This window comes from Osmerus mordax, chromosome 20 (assembly GCF_038355195.1).
Source record: "Osmerus mordax isolate fOsmMor3 chromosome 20, fOsmMor3.pri, whole genome shotgun sequence".
Classification (NCBI taxonomy): Eukaryota; Metazoa; Chordata; class Actinopteri; order Osmeriformes; family Osmeridae; genus Osmerus; species Osmerus mordax.
The window spans coordinates 4617166-4639493 of NC_090069.1; the positions used below are offsets into that span (position 1 = coordinate 4617166).

The 22328-nt window shown below is 46.5% G+C and overlaps 2 protein-coding genes across 3 annotated transcripts in view; one reads left to right on the forward strand and one right to left on the reverse strand.

Annotated features, from left to right (window-relative positions):
- epb41l4a (erythrocyte membrane protein band 4.1 like 4A) overlaps window positions 1–13118 on the reverse strand; it is a 31151-nt gene extending 18033 nt beyond the window's left edge. Inside the window, exons 1-3 of the mRNA XM_067258373.1 lie at window positions 13002–13118; window positions 12478–12768; window positions 322–426 (exon numbers count right to left, since the gene is read on the reverse strand). Of these exons, the coding sequence (XP_067114474.1) occupies window positions 322–426; window positions 12478–12576 (204 nt within the window). The 5' untranslated portion in view covers window positions 12577–12768; window positions 13002–13118. The remainder of the gene's footprint in view (window positions 1–321; window positions 427–12477; window positions 12769–13001) is intronic.
- A 1464-nt stretch (window positions 13119–14582) lies between these two features.
- The window catches only part of apc (APC regulator of WNT signaling pathway), a 26381-nt gene continuing 18635 nt past the window's right edge, over window positions 14583–22328 (forward strand). Inside the window, exons 1-2 of one of the 2 annotated variants that reach the window (XM_067258011.1) lie at window positions 14583–14720; window positions 19308–19460. In XM_067258011.1, coding sequence (XP_067114112.1) covers window positions 19326–19460 — 135 coding nt within the window. In that variant the 5' untranslated portion in view covers window positions 14583–14720; window positions 19308–19325. Of the gene's footprint in view, window positions 14721–17084; window positions 17339–19307; window positions 19461–22328 lie in introns of those variants that run through there. The other variant, XM_067258012.1, reaches the window with a different exon arrangement.

Sequence of the window (22328 nt, forward strand, 5' to 3'; positions counted from 1 at the left end):
TCTTTAGAGATGTTTTGGAAATAGGATTTGAAGTTTGCTTGAAACTTCGTCCAACTTCTCTATATCTAGAGGGCCATGCATTATGGAAAAGGTCTTCACTTTAATGTCACTCAGCACTTTCAAGGGGACCTAAACTCCCACTGTGCCACTAAATTGAGGGTAAAAAAAACTCCCATAGCTCTCTGCATGACGCCTACATTTCTCTAGATTTCCGTCCCCTCTGCTCTACTTTCCAGCCCTTCTCGCTGGCATCTTTGGCCGCCCCGGCCCCCTGCTCTTCCGGAAGAAAGGTTAAGGAAGAGTCGAGGTGCCGTCACTCACCGTCTGGTGGCTGTGGTCGCAGTAGCGTAATCCAAAGTAGTCCGTCTCCACCAGGTTCACATGACCGAAGACCCAGTCCAGCACTACCGAGCCCTTGGTAGACTCCTGTGGATCAGAGCATATCAGTCAGTCTACTTCCATGTCTATGCGGTTAAAAAGGGATATTGAGCAACCCGGGATCAAACAACGCAGTTGGCAAACCGTTCACGTCGCAGTCATGTCGGAAAACCATTTGAGGTTTGTTTGCCTGGCACGCCCGCAAATGTAATAGACCGTAATGCTATCGCATCACAGCTGCCGATGTGTAATGATGAGCTGAACAACAAAGGATTCAGACGCGCCATCATAAGTCGTCGACTCACGAGCAAACTTGGTTGGGAACAAACACGGTTAGAGGAATCCGAGTTTTTACCTCCAATGACAACAAGACAATGAGCTTCCATAATAACAGGATACAAACAACAGGCCCTCACTGTCAGATCTCAGTATCTGGATTTAGACGGGACATAAACAGACTCGGTAAGGAAGCTCAACAGTCTCCACTACTAGGAGGAACAAATGATTTGAAAAATGGTTTTACACTGCAATTTACACGCCTCCCGGGTGTTGCTTATTGGCGTTTCATAAGGTCACAAAAGCAATCTACTTAGAGAAGCATCATTATTTCTCCGATGTTATGGTTGTGAGACAGACAAACTATGGTAATAGGGGCATTACCATGACAACTATACTTCACTGCTGTGAACGGATCCTGGTCAAATGCATCTATTTTGGAGGGTTTGATCATTATCCTTGGCTGTGTAATAGAAGTTCTTAAAGCGTAAACAAATAAAACACTGATCTTACGGGCCAATATTTTTTTTACTGATGATTGTCTTTATTGATCATGGATCACTAATCCGCACTTCCCAACAGAGCCCTAACCCTCTCCTCTCTCACGGCACGGTGAGTTTCCCCTTCCATTTCTATCCTCGGGGGCGATCTAATTATATCCCGGGAGAGGAACTAAGATTTTTAGTAGAGGCTTCACTGCATACTCTGATAATGAAAGACAAGCTTCACTTGACAAACAACCTTCCTCACGTCGAGTCGGGGTTGGCTATGGCAACACGCCACAAACACATCCTCATCATCCCCAGTGCTGCTCTGGCCTCACTCTTCCTCATCTGTGAATCAACACAATCTGCCCCCCTGGTTTATGCTGGGGAGATCTCATTGGGTCAATCCATCTCCGATCTATCACTGGGGGTGTGTTAGCATGGAGGGCTTTGGGCTGTTTGTCCAATTGCAGGACTTCATCTCGGCGAGTTGTTTGCTTCCGATACCCAGCAAGGAAACTCGGCCGTCTGTTTTGAACCACGAAAACTGTCTGATGAATCACACACTCTGACAGTCGGGCCAGTGTGATTTATGCCTCAAGAGGGATGAACAGACAGACCGCGCTGCTCCGCTAGAGGCTCGAATCTGACTCCACAGACCAACTAGAAATACGCCATCTTCCGGCAGTGGAGTCAGCAGAACCGAGATGATTTATTGGCTTCTTGGAGCCCTGACGTTTGACGGTTTCAAATTCCAGAGTGAAGACGGTCACGGGTGCAAGGGAAGCTCGGGTTCGTAGCAGAACAGCAGCGTGTAGCATGCAGCTCACACACTTCCTGGCCTGAATTGGTCACTGCCTCCGTTCCCTCAGGTCCAGGATCTCTCAACTGTGAGCCAGGCAGACAGACAGAGACGGCTAGACGGAAAAACAGACAGACAGACCAGAGCACGGCAGACGAGAGCAGAGAAGACAGACAGACAAAGGAACAGAACAGACCCCCTCCGTATTAAACCTCCCTCTGATCAAACCACATGATGCATGAGCTGTCACCTGGCAAACAGCTGTTACACCATGGGATTTCTCTCTGTGACTCGCTGAGATGATTATCATGTCAACATCCTCAACACGTCCTACCAGCCAGCGCTTGGCGTTGGCAACAACAACACCGACAGAGGCTCAGGTAGTGAAAACACCAGGTGTTTGAAACTGTGTGAGTTTTTTTGATTGTCCCACCAGTGCACAACAAGTGACTGAATAATTCTGTTCCCCTGCTTCGGCCTAGGTTTGAACTGAATATCCGCAGCCAGGGTTAATTATTACTTGAGTGTAAAGAGCACGACCAGCACAAACAAACCTCAGCTAGCTCTCTTCTCAGACATCCCATAATTGACCTGCTCAGATGTTTTCATACCAAACACAAAACATCATGTCAGCTCCAATAATCGCTTCAGCACCTCACTTATCGTAAAGTATTATCAATCCCAATGACTTGATTTGACATGACATTCCCGTCAATGATTATGACGGCTTCTGACAGCTTTCTGTGAGCACCGGCCTTCGTTCAACTGCGTTACTGCGAGAGACAGCATTTCATTTCAGTCAATATTTCAAATCCAACCTTATTAGTGGATTCGAAATAACAAATAAACATCCTAGTCTGGCAGCTTTGGATGGGCGCACGCAGCACTGTTTATAGACACAGACACGCTATCCCTACCATAATGCATGATCTATCACAGTCACCCTTTACGACTCACACACACACACACACACGCACACACACACACACACACACACACACACACACACACACACACACACACACACACACACACACACACACACACACACACACACACACACAGTCCACATCATGTTTGCCCTTGTTTACCTTCTCTGTGATGTGCTGGGGAAAGAGGCTTCCCCCTTCATTGTCAAATAACAAAGACTAACATGGAATAATTGCCACAGCTTTCTCTGCCCCTCTGTGCCCAAAGGGGACAAACCGGGGAGCAAAGCATTGATCTTCCATTTGGGAGTCACTCCTACATAAAACATTTGCCCGCGTTTGATGTTTTACGTCCTGCTTCGTTTGCTTGACCTTTTTCTGCGGCCCACGCCAGATGTGAGTGGAAGCACGCGGTTATGCTTCTCGGTTTACTCCCAGCTGGCACCCCATCTGGTTGCAGATCATTGCATTAGGACTTCGGGTCCAGTCCCTTTAGATCGAGACTAAGGTCAAACACCGGAAATCCGTGAGGCGAGCGGTGGCAACACAACAGCATATCGAACTCCGACTCCGCGGCGTGAGCCGGAGATGAAGGCGAACGTCTCTCCTGTTACTAACCAGTAGTGTCCATCATTTGATACCCCTTACATGTGAGCCTCGCTGAGGGGCATATTAGGGGCCTGGCTGGGGAGCTGTCTTGGTCACGTGGCCCCTGAATACAGTAACGGAACACCACGATGGCCCGCGGGCGGCAGAGCGCTGAGGTTTTACCGGATGACATCATCCAGGTAGGACCAACTGGCCCACACCCTGAGAGCCAGGCGAGAGGATCAGGAGGCAGGAAGGAGCCAGCCCCTGGCACCACCCTGTTGTGTTTCTACTGCGAGGGCTCTTCCCAGTCCTCCCAGACACACTCCCTGCATTCCTCCTTTATCTCCACTCTGTCGATAAGGGATGTCTGGTGGTCAGGGGGTGGGATGGTTCCAATAACATTTTAACAACAAGGTATTGGGGGTGGAGAGGAAACATGCATACTAAACGGCATATTTGGCCTAGTTTTGTGTTGAGTCATAGTGGAAGGGTTTATCTTTACATGGAGTCGGCCTATCTCCAAAATGAAACCTTGGTACCGGGGTTTGAAATATAACCTTGGTGTCTGGCGCTTGTCTTGGAAAATGATTGTCTTTTTGTGAAATGATTTGACTTTACTTGCCACATTCCTGTGTCAAAACCAACCATACATTCACAATGAGAAATCCAACTAGTACATGTACCGGTAATGTATAAGACCGGGATAAATCTTTGTCTGATGTAGTTCCGGGTCAGAGGGGGTTATGTTCGAAATGGCATGAGGTCAGAGCCAATCAGTCCTTGGGAAATGAACCTAGTGTGAGTCATTAAGGGATTTGAAAGGGCACCTAGAGGACTGACGATAAATAAAGTGTTGTCAGTATTTCTCTCTACCCGAGAAACACACCCACTGGTCAGAAACACCCAATGTAATACACATCCATGCGCTGAAAAACAGGATGTTTCGAGGATTTATACTGAAACAAAAGGGGAGGAAAGGTTGCAGACATCCTTTGGGAAGCTAGCTGGTACACGTCATTATCTGTGCCGTTCAAACAGAATATAATTAACATCCGATCCCCATTACTGATTAGGCTGTGTGATCACACTCTACAGTGTGTGGTCAAACGTTGCCGTCGGAGACAGACATACTGCCAGTGGCCCCTGCCCTTCTCTTGATTGGACCTCGATCAACGGGACAAATGTTGGGCTAGGTGTCAATGAAGGCTGGGGAAGAGCAGACCAGAGCTGAACGCTGTTGATCCTGGAGGCCCGGCCGAGCTCAAGTTTGTCGATACGGAGACAGTGATGAATCGGCTCGTTATGGTGTTCCAGGGGCCCTGAGACACGCCACTTATCAATACGGTCACGGTAGATCCAATGATCTATTTTCCGAAACGTGAATCGTAAGTGAGGGACGCGCCGCGCCCTTCAGATGCGGGAGGGACGGCGTCTGACGGCGTCTTTTCGATGGACACGTCCTCCGCTGTCAAGGAGCCGTGAGACGTTTTGTGACACACACGCAGCCCCACTTGCGTACGTGCGTTTTTACATACAGTCGTTAGTTATTAGTTCTGTGGGCGCATTTGAAGCCGCCTGCAAAACTGCTTGGAAAAAGGGCTATACAAATTCAAATTTGATTCTATACAGTACGTGCAGTAGAATATGTGTCGGTACCACAGGCTTAAATGTGTCCGGTGAGGGGGGGGGGGGGGGGGTGATACTGTAGCTTCATTCTAGCTCTCCCTGTGTCACTCTTTCCCCATGGTAACAGGGTCATGGGGCGCTCTGACCATCTGCTGGGTTCTGAGTTTCCTGATGCTGGCTGGCCGTGGTGGTGGAGGTAGCTGCTGGGCAGGGCCCTCCAGGGCGGGGGCAGTTTGGGGCTTTTTTTTTTTAGCTGGTTTGGATGAAGGCCACGGCTCCTCTCGGCCCAGACACATCAGCTCAGCAGCAGGGGTTGGGGAGGGTGGGTGGCCAAGGGTGGGTTCCTGTCAGCAGAGGACACCCGCCAGATCCCCAGTAGAAATGGCTTTCTCTCTCTTCTCTCTAAATGAGGACAGCATGCTGGGCAAATCAGCGGGGAGGGTGGGGGTGGGGGGGGAGTTTGGAGCTCAACATGCTTCCCTGGCACAGTGTCCTCCTTGGTCCTCGGAGGAAACCCGGCACCAAATCTGTAGCTCCTCCTCCCTTCTGATCGAAACCCCCCCTCCCCTTGTTGCCGCTGGAAACCGTCCAGATGCCTGTGGCAACAGTCAGGTGCCAGAGAAGATTGCACTACGTTACCACGGTTACCCCCGCTTAAAAACACAAGCTGCCACTGTATAGGGCGAGCGGCCTCTCTCCCACGGACACATGAGGCTGTTTCTGTGAGGCCCAGGCGGAGATAGGTCCGATTTGGCCCGGACACCCAGAGGACACCGTCGCCATGTGATTTATGGGTCTAGAGAAAGGTACTGGTGATGTGGAGCAAAAACACGTTCACAGGCGCCTCTGCAGGAGCCACAGTTCTAAATCCAAGCAGTTATTCAAATGCAGAGGAGCAGGAAAGACAAACCGAGATAGCCGAGTGCACTGTCATCATGGATGTTTAGTGTGTACTGAACTAAATCATGAAATAAACAAACATTCAAAGCCACTGGGCCATTTAGCATCGACACATGCAGCCTACAAGGGACTACAACACCCATGGTTATCAGCTGCACAATCACAAAGTCATACAGTCTAACTGCTGTGCACAACAGAAAAAAGCTACTGATAAAGTACTCCAGTTTTGTAGACCTCCACATGTACTCTGATGCCCATTTCAGACAGTGGTGACAAGTGCCAACTAACTTCAATGATAATCAACCATCTGTTCTTTTTGAAAGGGTCTCCGAAGACTCAAGATTAAACAATAATTTTATGATCAAACTGTCTCTGGACAGATATAGCGGACCACCATGAAACAGAAGCAAGACTTGGCTATGAATGCCAAATTCTGCTTTGTCACCACGGAGACTAAGACCACAGATAAGATCAAACTTTATGAATTCAGTCTTAATGGAGATTAGAGATATTATAATATATACTGTCGGTACATAAGCCCCCACTAATTATCCAGATAACACATTTAGTTTGTCTCAGTCCTGATTATGTATCTTGCTCTGCACAGTCCTGATAATAGTAGCGTAGTAGAATAGTTGTATTATTATATACAGTATATAATATAATATATATATATATTTAGATATACAGTGTATGTACTGTGAGAGAGATAACAAATATATCTTGACTGCAATAAGGGTGTTGAAAAGCATAGCAACATTGGTAGCACACATTGAAAATGATTTCGTCCCCCCCAAAAACGAACCACTAAAAGTGTTTCGTTGCAGTTTGCTTGGATTTCTTCGAAGCAGCGTTGTGTGTCGGATCGCAGAACAGCAGAGTATCTGGGTGTGAGCCTCAGACAGAGGAGGAGGTCTGCCCTGCAGGGTCTGAAAAATTGATTTCCAACGACAGTAATAATTCATAGGTCGGGATATTAATAATCCACCAACCTGTCTCGCTGCTCATTTAAATACTGTGTTGTGAAATTTTCAATTAGCTGAGCTGTGAGCTATGTGCTAGCGCTCCCATCTGATCTCATCTCGGAGGAGAAGAACCGCCGGCTTTTGATGACATCAGCAGCAACCATGGGATTGAGCAGTAGATATGACACATCAGGTTATTCTCCATGGGGACTAACCTTCCTTAGGCCAGAAATATCCTTATTCTGGATCGAATACTATTGATGAACAGTGTGATGGCGTGAGAGGTCACCAACATCAATTAATCTTGGCAAATCTACAATATGTCTGGTTTAGGATCCATCTTTATGGATCTATATCCGAAGAGCTCCCTGTAAAACGGATGCAGACACCAATAACTAATTAGGAAATATTCGTTGGTGCCGTTACTTTGGATGGTTTGATTTTCTGTTCTATACGGACAGGTTGTGTGCTCAGACAGAAGTTTGGACACGCTTCAACTATGTGTCCTTCCCTTCCTCCAAGGTCATATTTGCCCTACTTCCCGACCACAGATGAAATGCTTACCCAGGGGCACGGCCGGGCTAGTCCCGACCAGAATTCCTGTGTAAATCTCGGCGAAGGGGAATACGAATCAAAGAGCACGTGTAGGCAGAGAGCAGAGAAAGGAAGGTATGTGAACAATGACAGCAGAATCCGAGGTAATTCCAGCCTGTCAAAGCAGAGATTATGTTGATCACGGGGACTAAAGACAGCCAGTGATGCAGATACGATGCCGGCGTTCTCCTCTCAACCCGGTGAAAGGCCCAAGTACATTTTCTTTCCCTTCACTGAGCTTGGGCTCAGGCCCCTTAGCTCAATACCCCCCATCCCCATTCCTGGCTCCGCAGCAGGGACTTCGTTCAGTCACACTTCAGTTGCCTACCTCCGTCTCTCAAGATGAGATCGCTCCATCACCCCATTTTTGTTGCTTTTTACACCTGTTTGGGGATCGCGTAGTACTGATAGTGATGAAAGATGAGGTACAAGGATGATTGTTGTGATGACGGATTGCTGGCACAACTCTAAGAAGGGAAGGATGTTGTTGCGCGGTTCAGTTACGAAAGCTTGAGTGTGTACGGGTGTGCAGACATACAGCTTAATGATGCGAGATGTCAGTTGATGTTAGACCAACCATAGAGTGCCGGAGTCAGTAACCATGCTGCACATTTGCATCTGGAGGTGAACCTCCATCACCGTTTTGTTCAATTCCTTCATCTCATCGTTTATTGTTATTTTATTAGCATTTTAGATTTACATCTGACGGCAACAGAGTGGAAACATTCGATTCCACGGAAAAGGATTGCGTTTCTTCATGTACAGACGTGATGTCATGCATCAGTTTCGCAGAGGAACGGACTACTGTTTGCAGTGCCATTAGAGTAAATCATTAACCACTGGGACACATGGATGGATGTGTATGTGTGGGTGGGTGTGTTTCGTACACTCATCCTTTAGGTGCTAATGGAAGGTTCAGCTCTCAGTCGTAATTACGTAAAGAGCACAGCTATGTCCACCGGGCCGCATAGAAGGACAGCTTCTCTCTGCGAGCGTGAAGCCTCACGCTGAGCTGGATTTAGATGAATGATGTCAGAGGAACCCCTGAGGGAGTTCAAGTGATGCTGCATCATCGCTCTCACACACACACACACACACACACACACACACACTTAAGTCTCTTTCAACTTTCAAATGCGGAATAAACTCAGTGGAAACCCTCTCAGCTTCAACGGCCTTATGTGGCTCGTGGTTTTACCTTAGCTCATCCCTGGAGGTCTGTCCTCACTCAAATGTGGGGTTTTATGAAAAACCAGATCAAGACAGTTGTTTATGTGGGATCTGGTTGAATGTGGCGTATTCTTCTACTCTTACAACCATTCTCCCGCCAGCTGGTGTAAAGTGTTTATTTATTCCCAAAGTGCTCAGCCTAGTCAGAGGGCGAACCAGGGGAAGGTCTGTGCCTGTCTCCAACAGGCCCTCAAACACTCTCTGACCTCTAAGGCAAATTACTAAATCACAGGAGGAAAACTGAAGGAGGGAGGGAGGACTGGTGGAAGACCAAAACATTAAAGCATGAAGAGGTTTTAATGCACCTGAGATGATTTATGGAAGGCTGTCATTATCTAAAAGCAAGATTTGCACCATTTCCAGCTTGGATTGTACTGTATCTTTTGGATCTATGGAGTTAATCATATTACAAAAGAATTATAGAAAAAAAAGGAATAACTGTGATGATCTCGTTGAGGAGTGTGCATCCCACCAAGTGCTAACAACAGTGTGCGCGGCTCGGAGAAACTCAATCTAGCCTGCCGTCAGGTGGCGTCTGTTGCCTGCAGTTACACCACTAGGTCTAATTGTATTGTATGACTGGCTGTCCTGCCACAAAAGGAACCAGGCACACTCCCAAACACAACACAGCAATCACTGCTTTAAGGAAAAATGTGATAAGGATTATGTGTGATTGCGTGAGAGAGAGAGAGAGAGAGAGAGAGAGAGAGAGAGAGAGAGAGAGAGTGGGAAGTTATCTTATTAACTTGCCTTTTCGACACGGTTCGAAAGACTTTCATGTCACAGTATCCTAAATCAAAGAAGGAACAGTGAAAGAGCATTTGAAACACGCAGGACCAATGAAAGGGGAGGCCTTTGCCTCAAGCCAAACAGATCAACACCCGAGGCGACCCATCCATCACGTCAGGTTTACATGGACCCCCCCTTCAGCCACCCGTCATGACAAGAGGCAGGAAGCTCTTTATAGGTGCACTGACATGAAACTTTGCCTGTCCTTTTGTAACAAACCTTCGAGGGTGACCTGCTGGAATAACACGGTCATTGTGTTTTGGCTGAAGTCGGAAGACAAAGACAATCTGAGTGACGACCAGGAAGCAGCTGCTGTCCTCGTCCGGGGAAGAAAAAAAAGCGGCCCTGTTATCATCCAGACGGACAAGGGACCAGAGCCTCGCCACCACGGCCAGAGAAAACAAACCCCACCTTCAGGGTCACCGGTGCTGATGTCTTTGGGCAGCTTCGCTTTGTTCTGGTGGCAACACGTGAGCAGTCCTGTACGACACACTAAATCCAACACAGCCCCGAGGAAAAGCTCAATGGAGCCTTTGTGCGAGTACAGCGGGCCGCACTTGCTCTAACACAGACACCGGCCAGGCTTAAGGGCCGAATGCATCTCGACGTCAAAGTGTTCCCCAACCGTAAACCGCCGCTTTGACAAATATATAAATAATAACATGAAACAAACCGAAGACCACCCTTTCAAGTATGTTTTTTTTTTTTTTTTCTCACTCTATGCTCTGCTGAGAATAGCACAGGCAAGAAGCGACTAAGTGTGGGCAACAGCTGGACTTGCACAACACCTCGGGACACGCGTGTCGAGGTCAACGTGCCATTTCCTTGGCAGTTCTCTTGGGCTTGTCGCAAAAGGAGAGAGGACAGAGAGAGCAAGCCGACCGCATTGGCTCCGTCCCTCCAGAAAAGCATTTGTCACCCGAATGAGCACTTTGTGCAGAGCCACATTCCATGCCTTTCTTTCGGCTCGAGCTTTTTAACTTCAACCCTTTCATTGTCTTTGTGAGTCTCTCTCCATGTGGTTCGCCGTCACAGAGTCACTGAGAGCAGGGAACCGTGAAAATATGTGGTGACGTGCCTCTCCGCCGAGTACAACCTCTGGAACACCAACAGTGGACAGGGTAAATAGGATTAGTGCCACTTACACTCTGTCACTTATTTCATTACTAATACTTCCATTATGAAAGGAAAACTGCTCTAACAACCATCAGTAAACCCTCAGTTCTGACACCACTGCTGCTTTACCTAACTGTATGTTTATACCTTGGGTACAAATGACTGGGCAGTCATCCAAATATGTCATTTTTTAGGGTGCGAATGTTCTATCAAGAAGAAAATGAGACACACAATCGGTACACAGTTTTGTTCATCCGGAAGCGCACGGGCCGACCGTGCGCTGCCAATGCTCACGGACATGCTCAGCTTCGCATTAACAATTCAAACGGGATGAGCAACCTGATCTTTGAAACAGGCGTGTGGTACTACACACACACACACACACACTCACACATGTGATATACATACTGTACAATACAGACATGCCAAGAGGGGGCAGCTGCATCATTGTAAAGCCATCGGGGCCATCACCTTGAAGATAATCAAAGTCTTCAGTGGCTCTCGCCTCTCAAAGAGTCAGATGGCTGAGCGGTGAGGGAGTCGGGCTAGTAATCTGAAGGTTGCCAGTTCGATTCCCAGCCGTGCCAAATGACGTTGTGTCCTTGGGCAAGGCACTTCACCCTACTTGCTTCCGGGGGAATGTCCCTGTTCTTACTGTAAGTCGCTGTGGATAAGAGTGTCTGCTAAATGACTAAAATGTAAAATGTAAAAAATTTAACACAACTCTAAAATGATTTAACCCTCCCAAGCTTGTAACAGCAGAATATTCGACTGTATCAAACAATTAATTTTACATGTAATATTACATTGTGCTACAACAGATTGTATAACTATATTCTAACTGTAGGACTCTCTAACAGAGACACAACCCAACACGTTAGCTGGTTCATGTGTGCCAAGATATGACCACCTGATTTATTATATAATCTGGCCAACGTAGGCCAAAGACCTTAGGGTATAAAAGTAACTCAGGTAAATAAACAGGCATCATAAGTTATAGACAACTTATTTACCCCCTCCACCCACCCCCACCCTAGCAAACCTGTGGGTTGTGGAGAAGGCATTCTACTTCTCACAGTTTCTACTGAACCCTGTCTCACCTTGTCATGTCTTGGAATGTTCTCGTATGTGTAAGACGTTAAAGCTGTTGTGTATTCAACCAATGTTACTGTGAGATGTTTGACTGTTTGATGGCTGGGGTTTCATTATGACAAATGGTGGGCTTGTCTAACCAAGGTGGATTCTTGCTGTACACCATGACAAGTCTTTCGTCTGAGACCCAGGGGGAGGAAACAGGAGTAACACCACACTGTTCCTGATACAATTATCCTTTCAAAGCATGCTTTCACCCACGTGCACAAATTGTTTGTGGTGGCTCAATTATTATGGTTCATGGAAAAATGTGACATGAATCTAATGAGCATTTCAATAGCACACATGCATATAGAACATGTCCTCTGCATTGTAGTGTTGGACTTTCCCCTTTGTAATTTCCGATATTACCTCAAGCTCATAACTCATCACAATTTGGGTCCTTAGGGGTTCTTTTCTCAAATTGAAAATAATGGGTTTGTCACACACATTCAAAAGAAGATTACAGGTAGGTAGGCCCACTACACATACACATTTGAAACTCATGACTTTTTTCCTCATCAAGGCTGTTTAAAAAAATATAGAAATCAGATAATGCTGACGTACAACCGAACCTTTGCGCATGTCTCATTGCCGCATGCGGGGACAGATGTCTGATGGAAGGGTTATCTGTTGAGAGACAGGGACTGTGAACCATATCTTACCTTTATCCCTTGTTGTTGTGTGGTTAAAATCAATTTGGTTTCATCCAACAGAAGAACTTCACAGTAAAACTCCTCTGGGGTAGCACAGAAGCAACTCATCTCTTGTCTTGTGAAGGGGATACAGAACTGATTTAGCTTAAGATGTAAAGGAAAACATCTAGCAGTTCAGTCATTAAAACTGGTCGTAAATGACTGAAATATGTTTAAAGTAAATATAAATCCAATTCATGCGTTTTAAAAGAAAGTGCCCCAACACTGCCAATTGTAGTTTAATTGCCAATTTGTCCAAGCCTGAAAAATAGAACAGAATCACACTGTTAAAGGCGTGATACTCAATTTAACAAATAGCATCCACTTGTCCAAGTGACAACGAAGCCCTTGTACACACCTTAATCCCAAACCTTTTGTCTAGTCTGTAAGAAATACTTTTGTTGGCTAACAGTCTCTAGAGTTCGAATCGGTTAGGTCCAGGTTACAAGTTAAAAATAGCATCTCATATTTAACCATTATTCTTGCAAACTTACTTTAAACCACAGGTCTTTGCACTGCGTCCCGCTGTATTGTGTCCAATACACTCATGGATTGTGCGCCTCTTATGCCCTCAGATCCACTGAAAAAAATCCTTCTAACTAATCCGCGTCTCTAATTCCCAAGTCTTTCTGCAAGTAGCCTTTTAAAGTAAAGTTAGGTGCGTTAGTTGGTTTTCAACAAATATTCATATAAGCAAGGCAAGTAAACCACTTGCATTGCAGACAGGCCGTTGCTAAGGAGCGGTGCCCATCTCTCATGACAAAGCTCCAGCTATGTGTCGGCAAAAAATGACTCCGCCTATTTGGACTCAACGGCCAATCCATAGGCGATACTACTCTGCCACCTGTCGGATGTGTGCGCATGCAGGTTTTGTGTGCGAAGATGCACATTCCACAATAAAAGGTATAGGCCCACATTTTATTTGACGTCTTATTAAATCGTGGTGTGGGGCAAACTGCCACAAAATAAATAAAATGGGTACAATCTCGCCTCAATCTCGAGGGGAAATATTTGAGAGAGGAAAAGGAAAGAAAGAGGAAATAGCTAAACACCTATTTTAAAGTAGGCTAGCCTGTCAACATGAAGCATGTGTCCAAGTATTTCAAGTACAGCCTTGGCTTTGTCTACTCTAGGCTATCTGCCTGACATCGGCTTGTATCGTAATTTACTGACATCTAGTGGATAACGTCTGCCCCAGCCATTAGAAAGACATGTTCTTGGGTTTAAAATATACCTGTCAAAACTCCCGTTTTTCCAGGGAGTTTCCCGTATTTCACACCCATCTCCCGCCCCCCTCCGGTTTTGTTATTTCTCCCAGGAAACTCCTGTAATTTGTATGGTCCAAACCTCGTTATATTAATAATCACACTTATTACATTCCCCTTTCGTAACAAGCGTTTCACCATCCAGCATGTGGCATTTTCTTAACTTAAAAAAAGGCAAGAGGTGAGAAATAGCAATAAGTTATAAAATAGGAATTTCAGAAAATAATAACACCTCCTGAGGACGCTCGGTTAAAGATAGTTTTTGATTGGTTCAACTACACAACATGGTCGGAACCGGAAGCTCTAGTTCACTGTATTGCTTCCAAGCATTACTTCATAGTTCACAGACTGTAGTCGGGCCACTGCTAGTATTGTAGACAGTACTGTGAAACTGGCCTCAATAGTCCTCAATAGCATTACCGGTATTGTGCCCCCAGATGCACCCCGCCCTGAAAAGCACCCCCTCGCGGCAGCGCGCGCACAAATCACTCAAAAAGTGAAAGATTTCGTCTTGATATGTCTTGCCACAAAATGCACCCATGCTAACGTTGATTAGGAAAGTGTCACATGCATGAAACTTACTCCTGTTACTCAACACTAGACCCCTCAATATACAGTAACAATGATTTTGGGGAAAGATTGCCATGGTAAAAAAAAAAAAAAAAGTAAAATTTGTCTCGAGACCTTTATTTTGAAAGAAATCAGCCGGAACATGGATTCCTTATTGAGGCTGGCTTTACCCTTCTTGTATGACACAAACAGCACAGGAAAAAACGGAAAGGGAGACACAAAGGGAAAAGTTTAGTTTGACTCTTGAAGAGTTTCCCCTTTACAGTGTGCTGACATGGATTGTTTTCTAAACTTATCCGCGTGGATTTAATAGGGCGTTTGGTCCCTGAAATGCGTTCATGAGCGTATTTGGTGATAGCGGAGCGAATGTTAGAAGAGGTAAGAGATTTTACCTTTCTGTTAAGCTAGTTAGATAGCTAGCAAAAGCTAGCTTGCTAAGCAAATCTAAGTACGCTAGGAGGACTGCTGACTAGCGTCCTGGCCAAAGAGGCTAGCTTTACCAGTAATAATTATGCAAGCTACCCAGCCACAAGGCGCATAATATAACAACACATGCAACTACCACAAGTCTACAGCTAAGATCTACATCCTAGCCATTTCCAACACAGCGGTGAAATATGAACTGGTATCAAGTTATAGGTTTTAAACGCACGCCAGCTAGCTTAACTAGTCGTTTTGCCAGTATGTACGTATCAATTAGTATTAGCTCTAGTTATTATAGAAATTAACTTGGTGTTATTGCTAGCTAGCGATTACAAGATGTATGTTCAGTGTTATTGCTCAGTAGCTAGGAGTTTGCTATGTTAACTAGCTACAAATCAGTTGTGTATCGTAACATGATTGATTTGCATTGTATTCACACTATGATTTCGCCTGACAAATTATTTGAATCCACTTGTCAACTAATCGACACTCTTTAGCTGCGTGTAGCCACGTCTGGTTAGATTTTGCTACTGGAGTAATAGACGCTGTAATAAGCATTTGGGTGTCGTTAGGGCTGGTGTGACTGTTGCCTGGAAATCGAATAGCCTCAACTGGACGTTTCCCCCGCACACTCTGGAAGAATGTGAGAAGCTTATTAAGCAGGATAACAACCAGGATCCAGCAAAAGGAGGGTCACTAGCCAATGCCCGCTCCGCTCTGCTCTTTTATAAAACTCGTGCATTTGCATATTAAAAAAAACCAAGGCCACATTCAGAAATCACTTGTTCCTTCTCTCTTGTTGTTGTACAGACCATCAATTCAGATCCAGTTAGTGGGGGAGGGATGGGAGAGAACGCAGAATATAATCGCTATGAAGAAGCTCATTCAAGAAGTCTGTATTTCTCTGCTTTTATTTGGCATTATCCTCAATTGTAATACTATTGCATTGGTACAATCCAATACCAAGAGGAAAGATGCATCTTTTATTACTCTCTAAATAGGCTATATCCGTGGACAAAGTACCCTAGTGTCTATCAGATTTAATCCCTGTTTGAGAATGGCATTGGAAATGGGTCACTTGCTCCAGAAATATCTGTGCACAATGCCGATAGTGTTAGAAAAAATATAGTGCCCATTACAAGACTCAGGCACATAAATCCACACAACTTATACCATTTGATCGCTTAATATATGCATCCTCATGAATGTTTGTCAGAATATTCCAACCAGTCAGGACTGGCCCAGGCCAGCACTCTTGAACATTGACGTGTGAGTGCCCTTAGGTGTGTGTGAGTAAAGGTATTATTTTCAGCTTGATCAGAAAGAAGAGGTCCTCGTGATGTTTGACAGACTATAGAATCTGATTTCTACTGTGTGGGTTAGTAGGTTCTGGGTTCCGCTCTGGTGTCTGTCTACTCGTGATGGGACTATTGAGTTGAACAGCACTTCTTTTGTTATGGAATTTGATTTGGATAGGGAGGTGTTCCCTCTTCAAAATGTCTAGACTCTGTCAGGCAGTATTTACGATATATCCTATATTTTGTTTGTATGACCACCGATCTTTACCACTGTTTCTTGGTCACTGAATTTATAATTGTTTCAGTTGACACTCAGCAACATACTTTTGTATAATTATGTCATTATGGAAGGGAATCATTGTTTAGGCTACACCTTGCGTTTATATTAAGCTTTTTGTTTGTTTGTTTGGTGTGCATGCATTTATTGGGGGTATTTCTACTTTATTGGGACAGAGAGAGTGCAGAGTGACAGGAAATGTAAGGGAGAATGAGGGGAGAACATGCAGGAAATGGCCTGGGCTAGATTCGAACCCAGGCCCCTGCAGTTAGGCCTAAGCCTATATGGTACGCACACAAGGTTTATATAAAGTTAATTTTTGCTCAAATGAAACCTATTGGTGTGAACCGGTTAATGGCTTTGGCCAGATCTGTAAGAGAATGGTTGGTCCTTTTGGATTGGCTTTGTTTTAGGATTAGACTTCGTAGACTTTTGTGATCTCTCTTATTGACAAGAAAAAAAATTGCTTGGAAAGGTTGTTTTTCATGTTTACAATTTCATGTGAACAATGTTTTTCCTGGCTTCAAGCTAATATTAGTTTAAGGGGTTAACCTAATTATCAGCAGTCGGTTTCTCATTGTTGTTGGTTTATTATCAGCCTTCATTTGTGCAAGTCATTATAGATTCTCTAGGGTCTTTGTTTTGCCATCGGTCGTCGACCTTCAGGCTCTCTGACCTGTCATTTTACCCCACTTCACACTTCCTGACCCCCACCCCCCCTCCTCTCCTCGCCCCCCTGCCCAGTCTCCAGTGCCTGGAGCTGCCACCAGCACCACTCCCAGTATGAGCCCTAATTGAGTCTGGGGAAGCAGCTGTGCAGAGAACTGGAAGCAAGCCAGCCAGCGTCGGTCACTGCAGAACCACGGAACAGGGCTGGTCCACCCTGCTGATTGGCTCACCGCAAGGCCATGTGACCGGGGCTGGCTGGATGTGCTTTCGCGTCTCTGACACAGTTGAGAGGGAGATGGGATGGAGACTGTCACTGCTACCGAAATGGGGTAGGTTTTCCTTTTCTCCGATTCCTGGCTGCTAAAAATGAGAGAGAAAATGTTTTTAGTCGCTGTGTTAATGGGGATTAGGGCTGGCTAGGGAGCTCCCGGGGGGAATAATGGTGTGTTTGTGTGAATAGTGAGGCGTAGCTGCTAAGCCTTTTGTTTTGATGGTTGGTTGGTGAGAGGAGAGAGAGGGAGAGGCAGAAGGATAGGGAGGGTGTGGGGGATGTGCATGGTCCCTCCACTCTCACTTTATCATCAGGAGCTGCAAAGGCTGCGCAAAAAAAGAGAGGCTGCATTGTGTTAGAGGTGGAGAGGGGGGGGGGAAAGAGAAAAGGATTTGGCAGGGGGGGTGAACAAAAAATCAAAAAGAGAAAAGAAACTGCACGAACGAAAGTGAAGGAGAGGGAGAACCTGTTCGTGGCTGGATGCCCGAAATGTCAGTGCTGCTGCTGGAGTGTGCTAAGATGGTGGGGAAGCAGAGAGGGGCTGGTCCCAACCATATCGCTGGGTTATGGGCTCTACACAGACAAAGCGGTCGTGTCATGCTCTGTCTCTGGATGCTGTCGTCGGGGAGTGCAGGGCTGGTTGTCTCTTTGTCCGGGCTGACATCGTCGTTAATCCCGGGCTGTATTGTACCATATAGAGGCTAGGTTATCTGGGCTAAGTGTGGGGTAACGCTACTAAGTGGCTGCCCACTGTTTCTTTGTGATGTCAATGGAAGGGCATTTGTCACTTTTGCAGCTTTAAGTGTAGCTATATGCTCAGGGGAGTGAGCAGATGCCACGCAACGTACACCCGGACTGCAAGACGCAGTCGGTGCAGTGTCGCAAGTGCAATGTCAGCCTCGGGAAATGTAAACGGCCAGTGGTTTTGCAGTGTCAAGATGGAATCGTCATTTGGAAATGGGAGGCAGGAGGAGGCTGGCTCTGGATGGGAATCCATATTGGATGCACGGGAAGACGAGCTGCTTTTTTTTTTTCCTTCCCCTTCTCTTTTTCTTTCATTGTTCCATGTTAATGCACCGTCCACCGTCAGAACTGGAACCCGAAATGTGCTCATTAGAGCTAATGCATTCGAAAAGATTGATGCAATATTTATGAGGCGGTCCTCTGTTCTGTAGACTGCCGTTGTTCGTCCCTTCATCCTCTCCCCCACACCCCCACTAATCCTTTGTCGACAAAATATTGACGAGACCAAGATCGACCTTGTATTTTTATTTGTGTTTATTGGGGAAATCGAGCATTCGGTTCATGACATGAATGGCACAAAAATCTCATGAATGTTTCTGAATAACGCAGAATCCTAATCACAATTCAGACTCCAGGTAATGCTAGCTGGGCATGGGGGCTGACAGTGTTTTCAGTCAGATCCAATTCATTTATTAATGAATCGTAAGCCCCACCACCTAGCCTAGCCTTCAAATCTGTCCATGGTTGAATTATTTATGTTGACCGTGTAAAAAAAATAAACCTGTGCACAAGTGTGAGAATTGCTCTTACCCCACAGCAGCACAAGGCATTTACAGTGTTCTCATCCTGCAGAACTACTGTAACCTCCTTCTGCTTCCATTTCCACTGAATCTTGCTTTTGTCTGAGTGCGTTTCACTGTGCTTCGGCTGAGGCGTGTTTGACCTGCTCGAGCCCCTCAGGCCCAATCTAGTCCTAGTCCAGCTTCTCTCCAGCAAGGGGGGGGCGGGTGGGTGGGATGACGAGGTCTTAAAATCGGTTTTAAGACCGTTTTCTAAATCTGTCCCTGAACATCATGGATGGTACTAGCTGCAGGATCTAAAACCAAGTCAGCTTACACTCTACGCTGTTGACAAATTGCTCCCATGCATCATAAGCCTAATAGCACTAAACCATTAACCCAATCCCAATGGACGAATTATCAACCGTGATGTAGTATTGGCTATCAGTCCGTGTTGAAGAGTGAAGAATCTGTATCGACGTGTGGCATTGTGTGTCTCTCCAGGCCAAGAGGTAGTGTAAGATGGCTGCAGCGTCTTACGATCAGCTGCTGAAGCAAGTGGAGGCGCTGAAGATGGAGAACTCCAACCTGCGACAAGAGCTCGAGGACAACTCCAACCACCTGACCAAGCTGGAGACCGAGGCGTCTAATATGAAGGTCAGTAGCTAGCGCTCTCGCAAGACATTTGGAACCCCCCTGTGACTTGCCCGGGCCACCCAGAAGCTCCTTCTCCACGCCGTGTGTTTGGATGATGTGCCATGATGGGGTTTTTTCCATTGACGTTGTTACATTGTGACTCATCTCATTTGAGTAGCAAACCCATGTTATTCACGTACTATTATAAAAGTGTAGGATGGTTCTCAAACTCCTAGCTGGATATAAAGCACACACAAAAAACCTCACCTCATACGTTAAGCACTTGCATGTTACACTTCCTGAGTTCAACATTTTGGAGAGAAAGTGTTCCACTGTAGGACAGAGGCAACCTTTGGAGCCTATTGTCCTTGTGTTTGGTACGATGCCAGCTTTAGCGGTGTTGGCCAATCACAGGCCTTCGTGATTTATCTTTTTGGGGCTTTTCAAGGGGGATTTGATCTGTCTGAGATTCTTCTCCATGGAGTTTAGAGACAGGAGGATCGGTACGAGTCAGCCAATCCGATACAAAGAGCCAAGAAGGATTCTTGACAGCCAATGGGAAGAGGGCATTGTCATTGGTGCTTTTCCCCCCCTAGTGCTCACTGCTACATTTACGTGGCTACAGATTCATCCAAATATATATGTGTGCAAATGTTCTCTGGCAAAATTCTGCTATGTATTATGGCTAAATGCTTAGGTGAAACTGAGGAAGCGGACTAATTTATGGCCAGTAATCCTTCCTCCCTGATTTAGAGAACGTAAAGCGAGCTGTGACGAAAATACTTCCTCATGTCTGCCGACATTGAAATTAAACCTCATCACCGGCTTCTCTCTCCTGCCGCTCTGTCGCACTGTCTCTCGCTCGCTCTCTCACTCTCTCTCACTGTCTCTCTCTCTCTTACCACTCTCTGTAGTTAGTCAAAACATTTGACCCACCTTCCTTTACCTAAACCATATTTTATTTTGTTTTCCTCCACTCCGTTCTATTCCTAGTCTGTTCTGAGGAGCTGCTAGGTTGAATGTGCCAGTTGGAAGCCTGTTTGGGGGCAGGCAGTACAGACTTGGATGTGCCAGTTGGAAGCCTGTTTGGGGGCAGGCAGTACAGACTTGGATGTGCCAGTTGGAAGCCTGTTTGGGGGCAGGCAGTACAGACTTGGATGTGCCAGTTGGAAGCCTGTTTGGGGGCAGGCAGTACAGACTTGGATGTGCCAGTTGGAAGCCTGTTTGGGGGCAGGCAGTGCAGACTTGGATGTGCCAGTTGGAAGCCTGTTTGGGGGCAGGCAGTACAGAATTGGATGTGACTTGGCAGGGTGAGGGCTGAGAGGATGTGATCGTGCTCTCTGGGCTACATTCACAGAGACATTCTAGCCTCTTGGTCTCTTGGTCTCTTACACACACACACACACACACGCACAATTCACCCATGGGTAGTCACCGTTGCCAACTCAGATTAGTCCAATCCACTGTAGTGTTGTCAGCGAAGATGGCTAGTTGAGAAGCGATTCTCTCTGGAATGGTCATGACATTTAGTCTGCCTTCCACCATCATCACATTGGAGTATTAGAGCTTGCAGTATAAGATCAAAATGCTATTAATGGGGGCGGTTCAGAGGGCAATCGTTAACCAGACCTGAGAGGACGATAAAGGGTGACGTAAGCGACTAAACTACAGTCATGTTTTATCTATGTGGTTAAAGACCCATTGCTCTCAGATTATTCCCAACCGCTTCCATGTAAAAGGAATGTAGGTCAACTGACTGATAAGAACTAGTCATGTGTGTGGCGTGTAGCTTAAGTCTCGTCGGCGTACACCATGAAAGGGCTCACTCTTGGGCTGGTTGCAGTCTGCAGGCAGATGCACAGACTAGGAGGTCCCCCCCCCAACACTTTCTCCACATTCGCCACATATTGTATATTGTCGGCCGCCAGAGGATTATTGTATAAATTATAAATGAGATCATTTACATACTGCCCGCCATGTATTACAGACAACGGGTCCACTTCATGTTTGTGGGCGGGGCTTCGGAAGGACATTACCAGTCTGTATATGCATCCTACCATTTACTTCAATGTGAAAGAGAACTTGGCTTTGCGGATGGAGGTGCCAGCCAACCTTTTCAGTCTCTCACCCCCAGGGGCAGGCAGTTTTTCCCTGGGTTGTGTCCAGAATGCCAGTCCCCCTCCCTGGAGGACGCTGCTATGCCATGCATGATAATAAGGATGATGGCTGCTGGGAGCTCCTCTTAGTACCGGAAGGAAGGGTCAGAGGCTGGCTTCTCTGCCCAGAGACTAAGGCCCGCTGCTGTCACGGGCTCTCTGGTGCTGTTCCACTCCTTCCTACCCGCTCTAGGCTCTCATTCAGCATCCTCTCCTAGGTCCATCATCAAGAAGCGCGAGGCGAAGCGCGGCGGAAAAAACCCTGTCGCAAATCTTGCCGGCGCTATATTTTTGGTGCAAGCCTAATTGCCTCATTTGTCATCGCTTTGGGAGAGCCTTCCAGTGGGCGGCTTCCAGCAGTGACGCATCGGTGAGTGGAGCCGGTCCCCCAGTCCTGGCGACAGCCAGCCTGGGTTTTTTTTTTGCCTCTCGCTCCCCAGTCGGTGTTTGGAAGGCTGTTGTTCCCCCCGGTGAGGCTAGGCTGCTGAATGGGCCCGTTTTATTAACAATGCGCCCGATCAGCTCCGCGTCTGCTATGCTCTCAAATGGAGATGGAGAGAAAAAGAAAATTCTGTCCAGTCAGTGATTCGGTAAGCCGACCTGCCTTGCTGCAGTCTGAGTGCTGCGCTAGGAGCGGACGTAGTGGCCGTTTCGTGTTGCGCCGCGCCACGACGAGCTTGTTTATTGCGTCTCTTATCTGGCATCGGCCTGGAGGTCGGAGAATGAGCCGTGT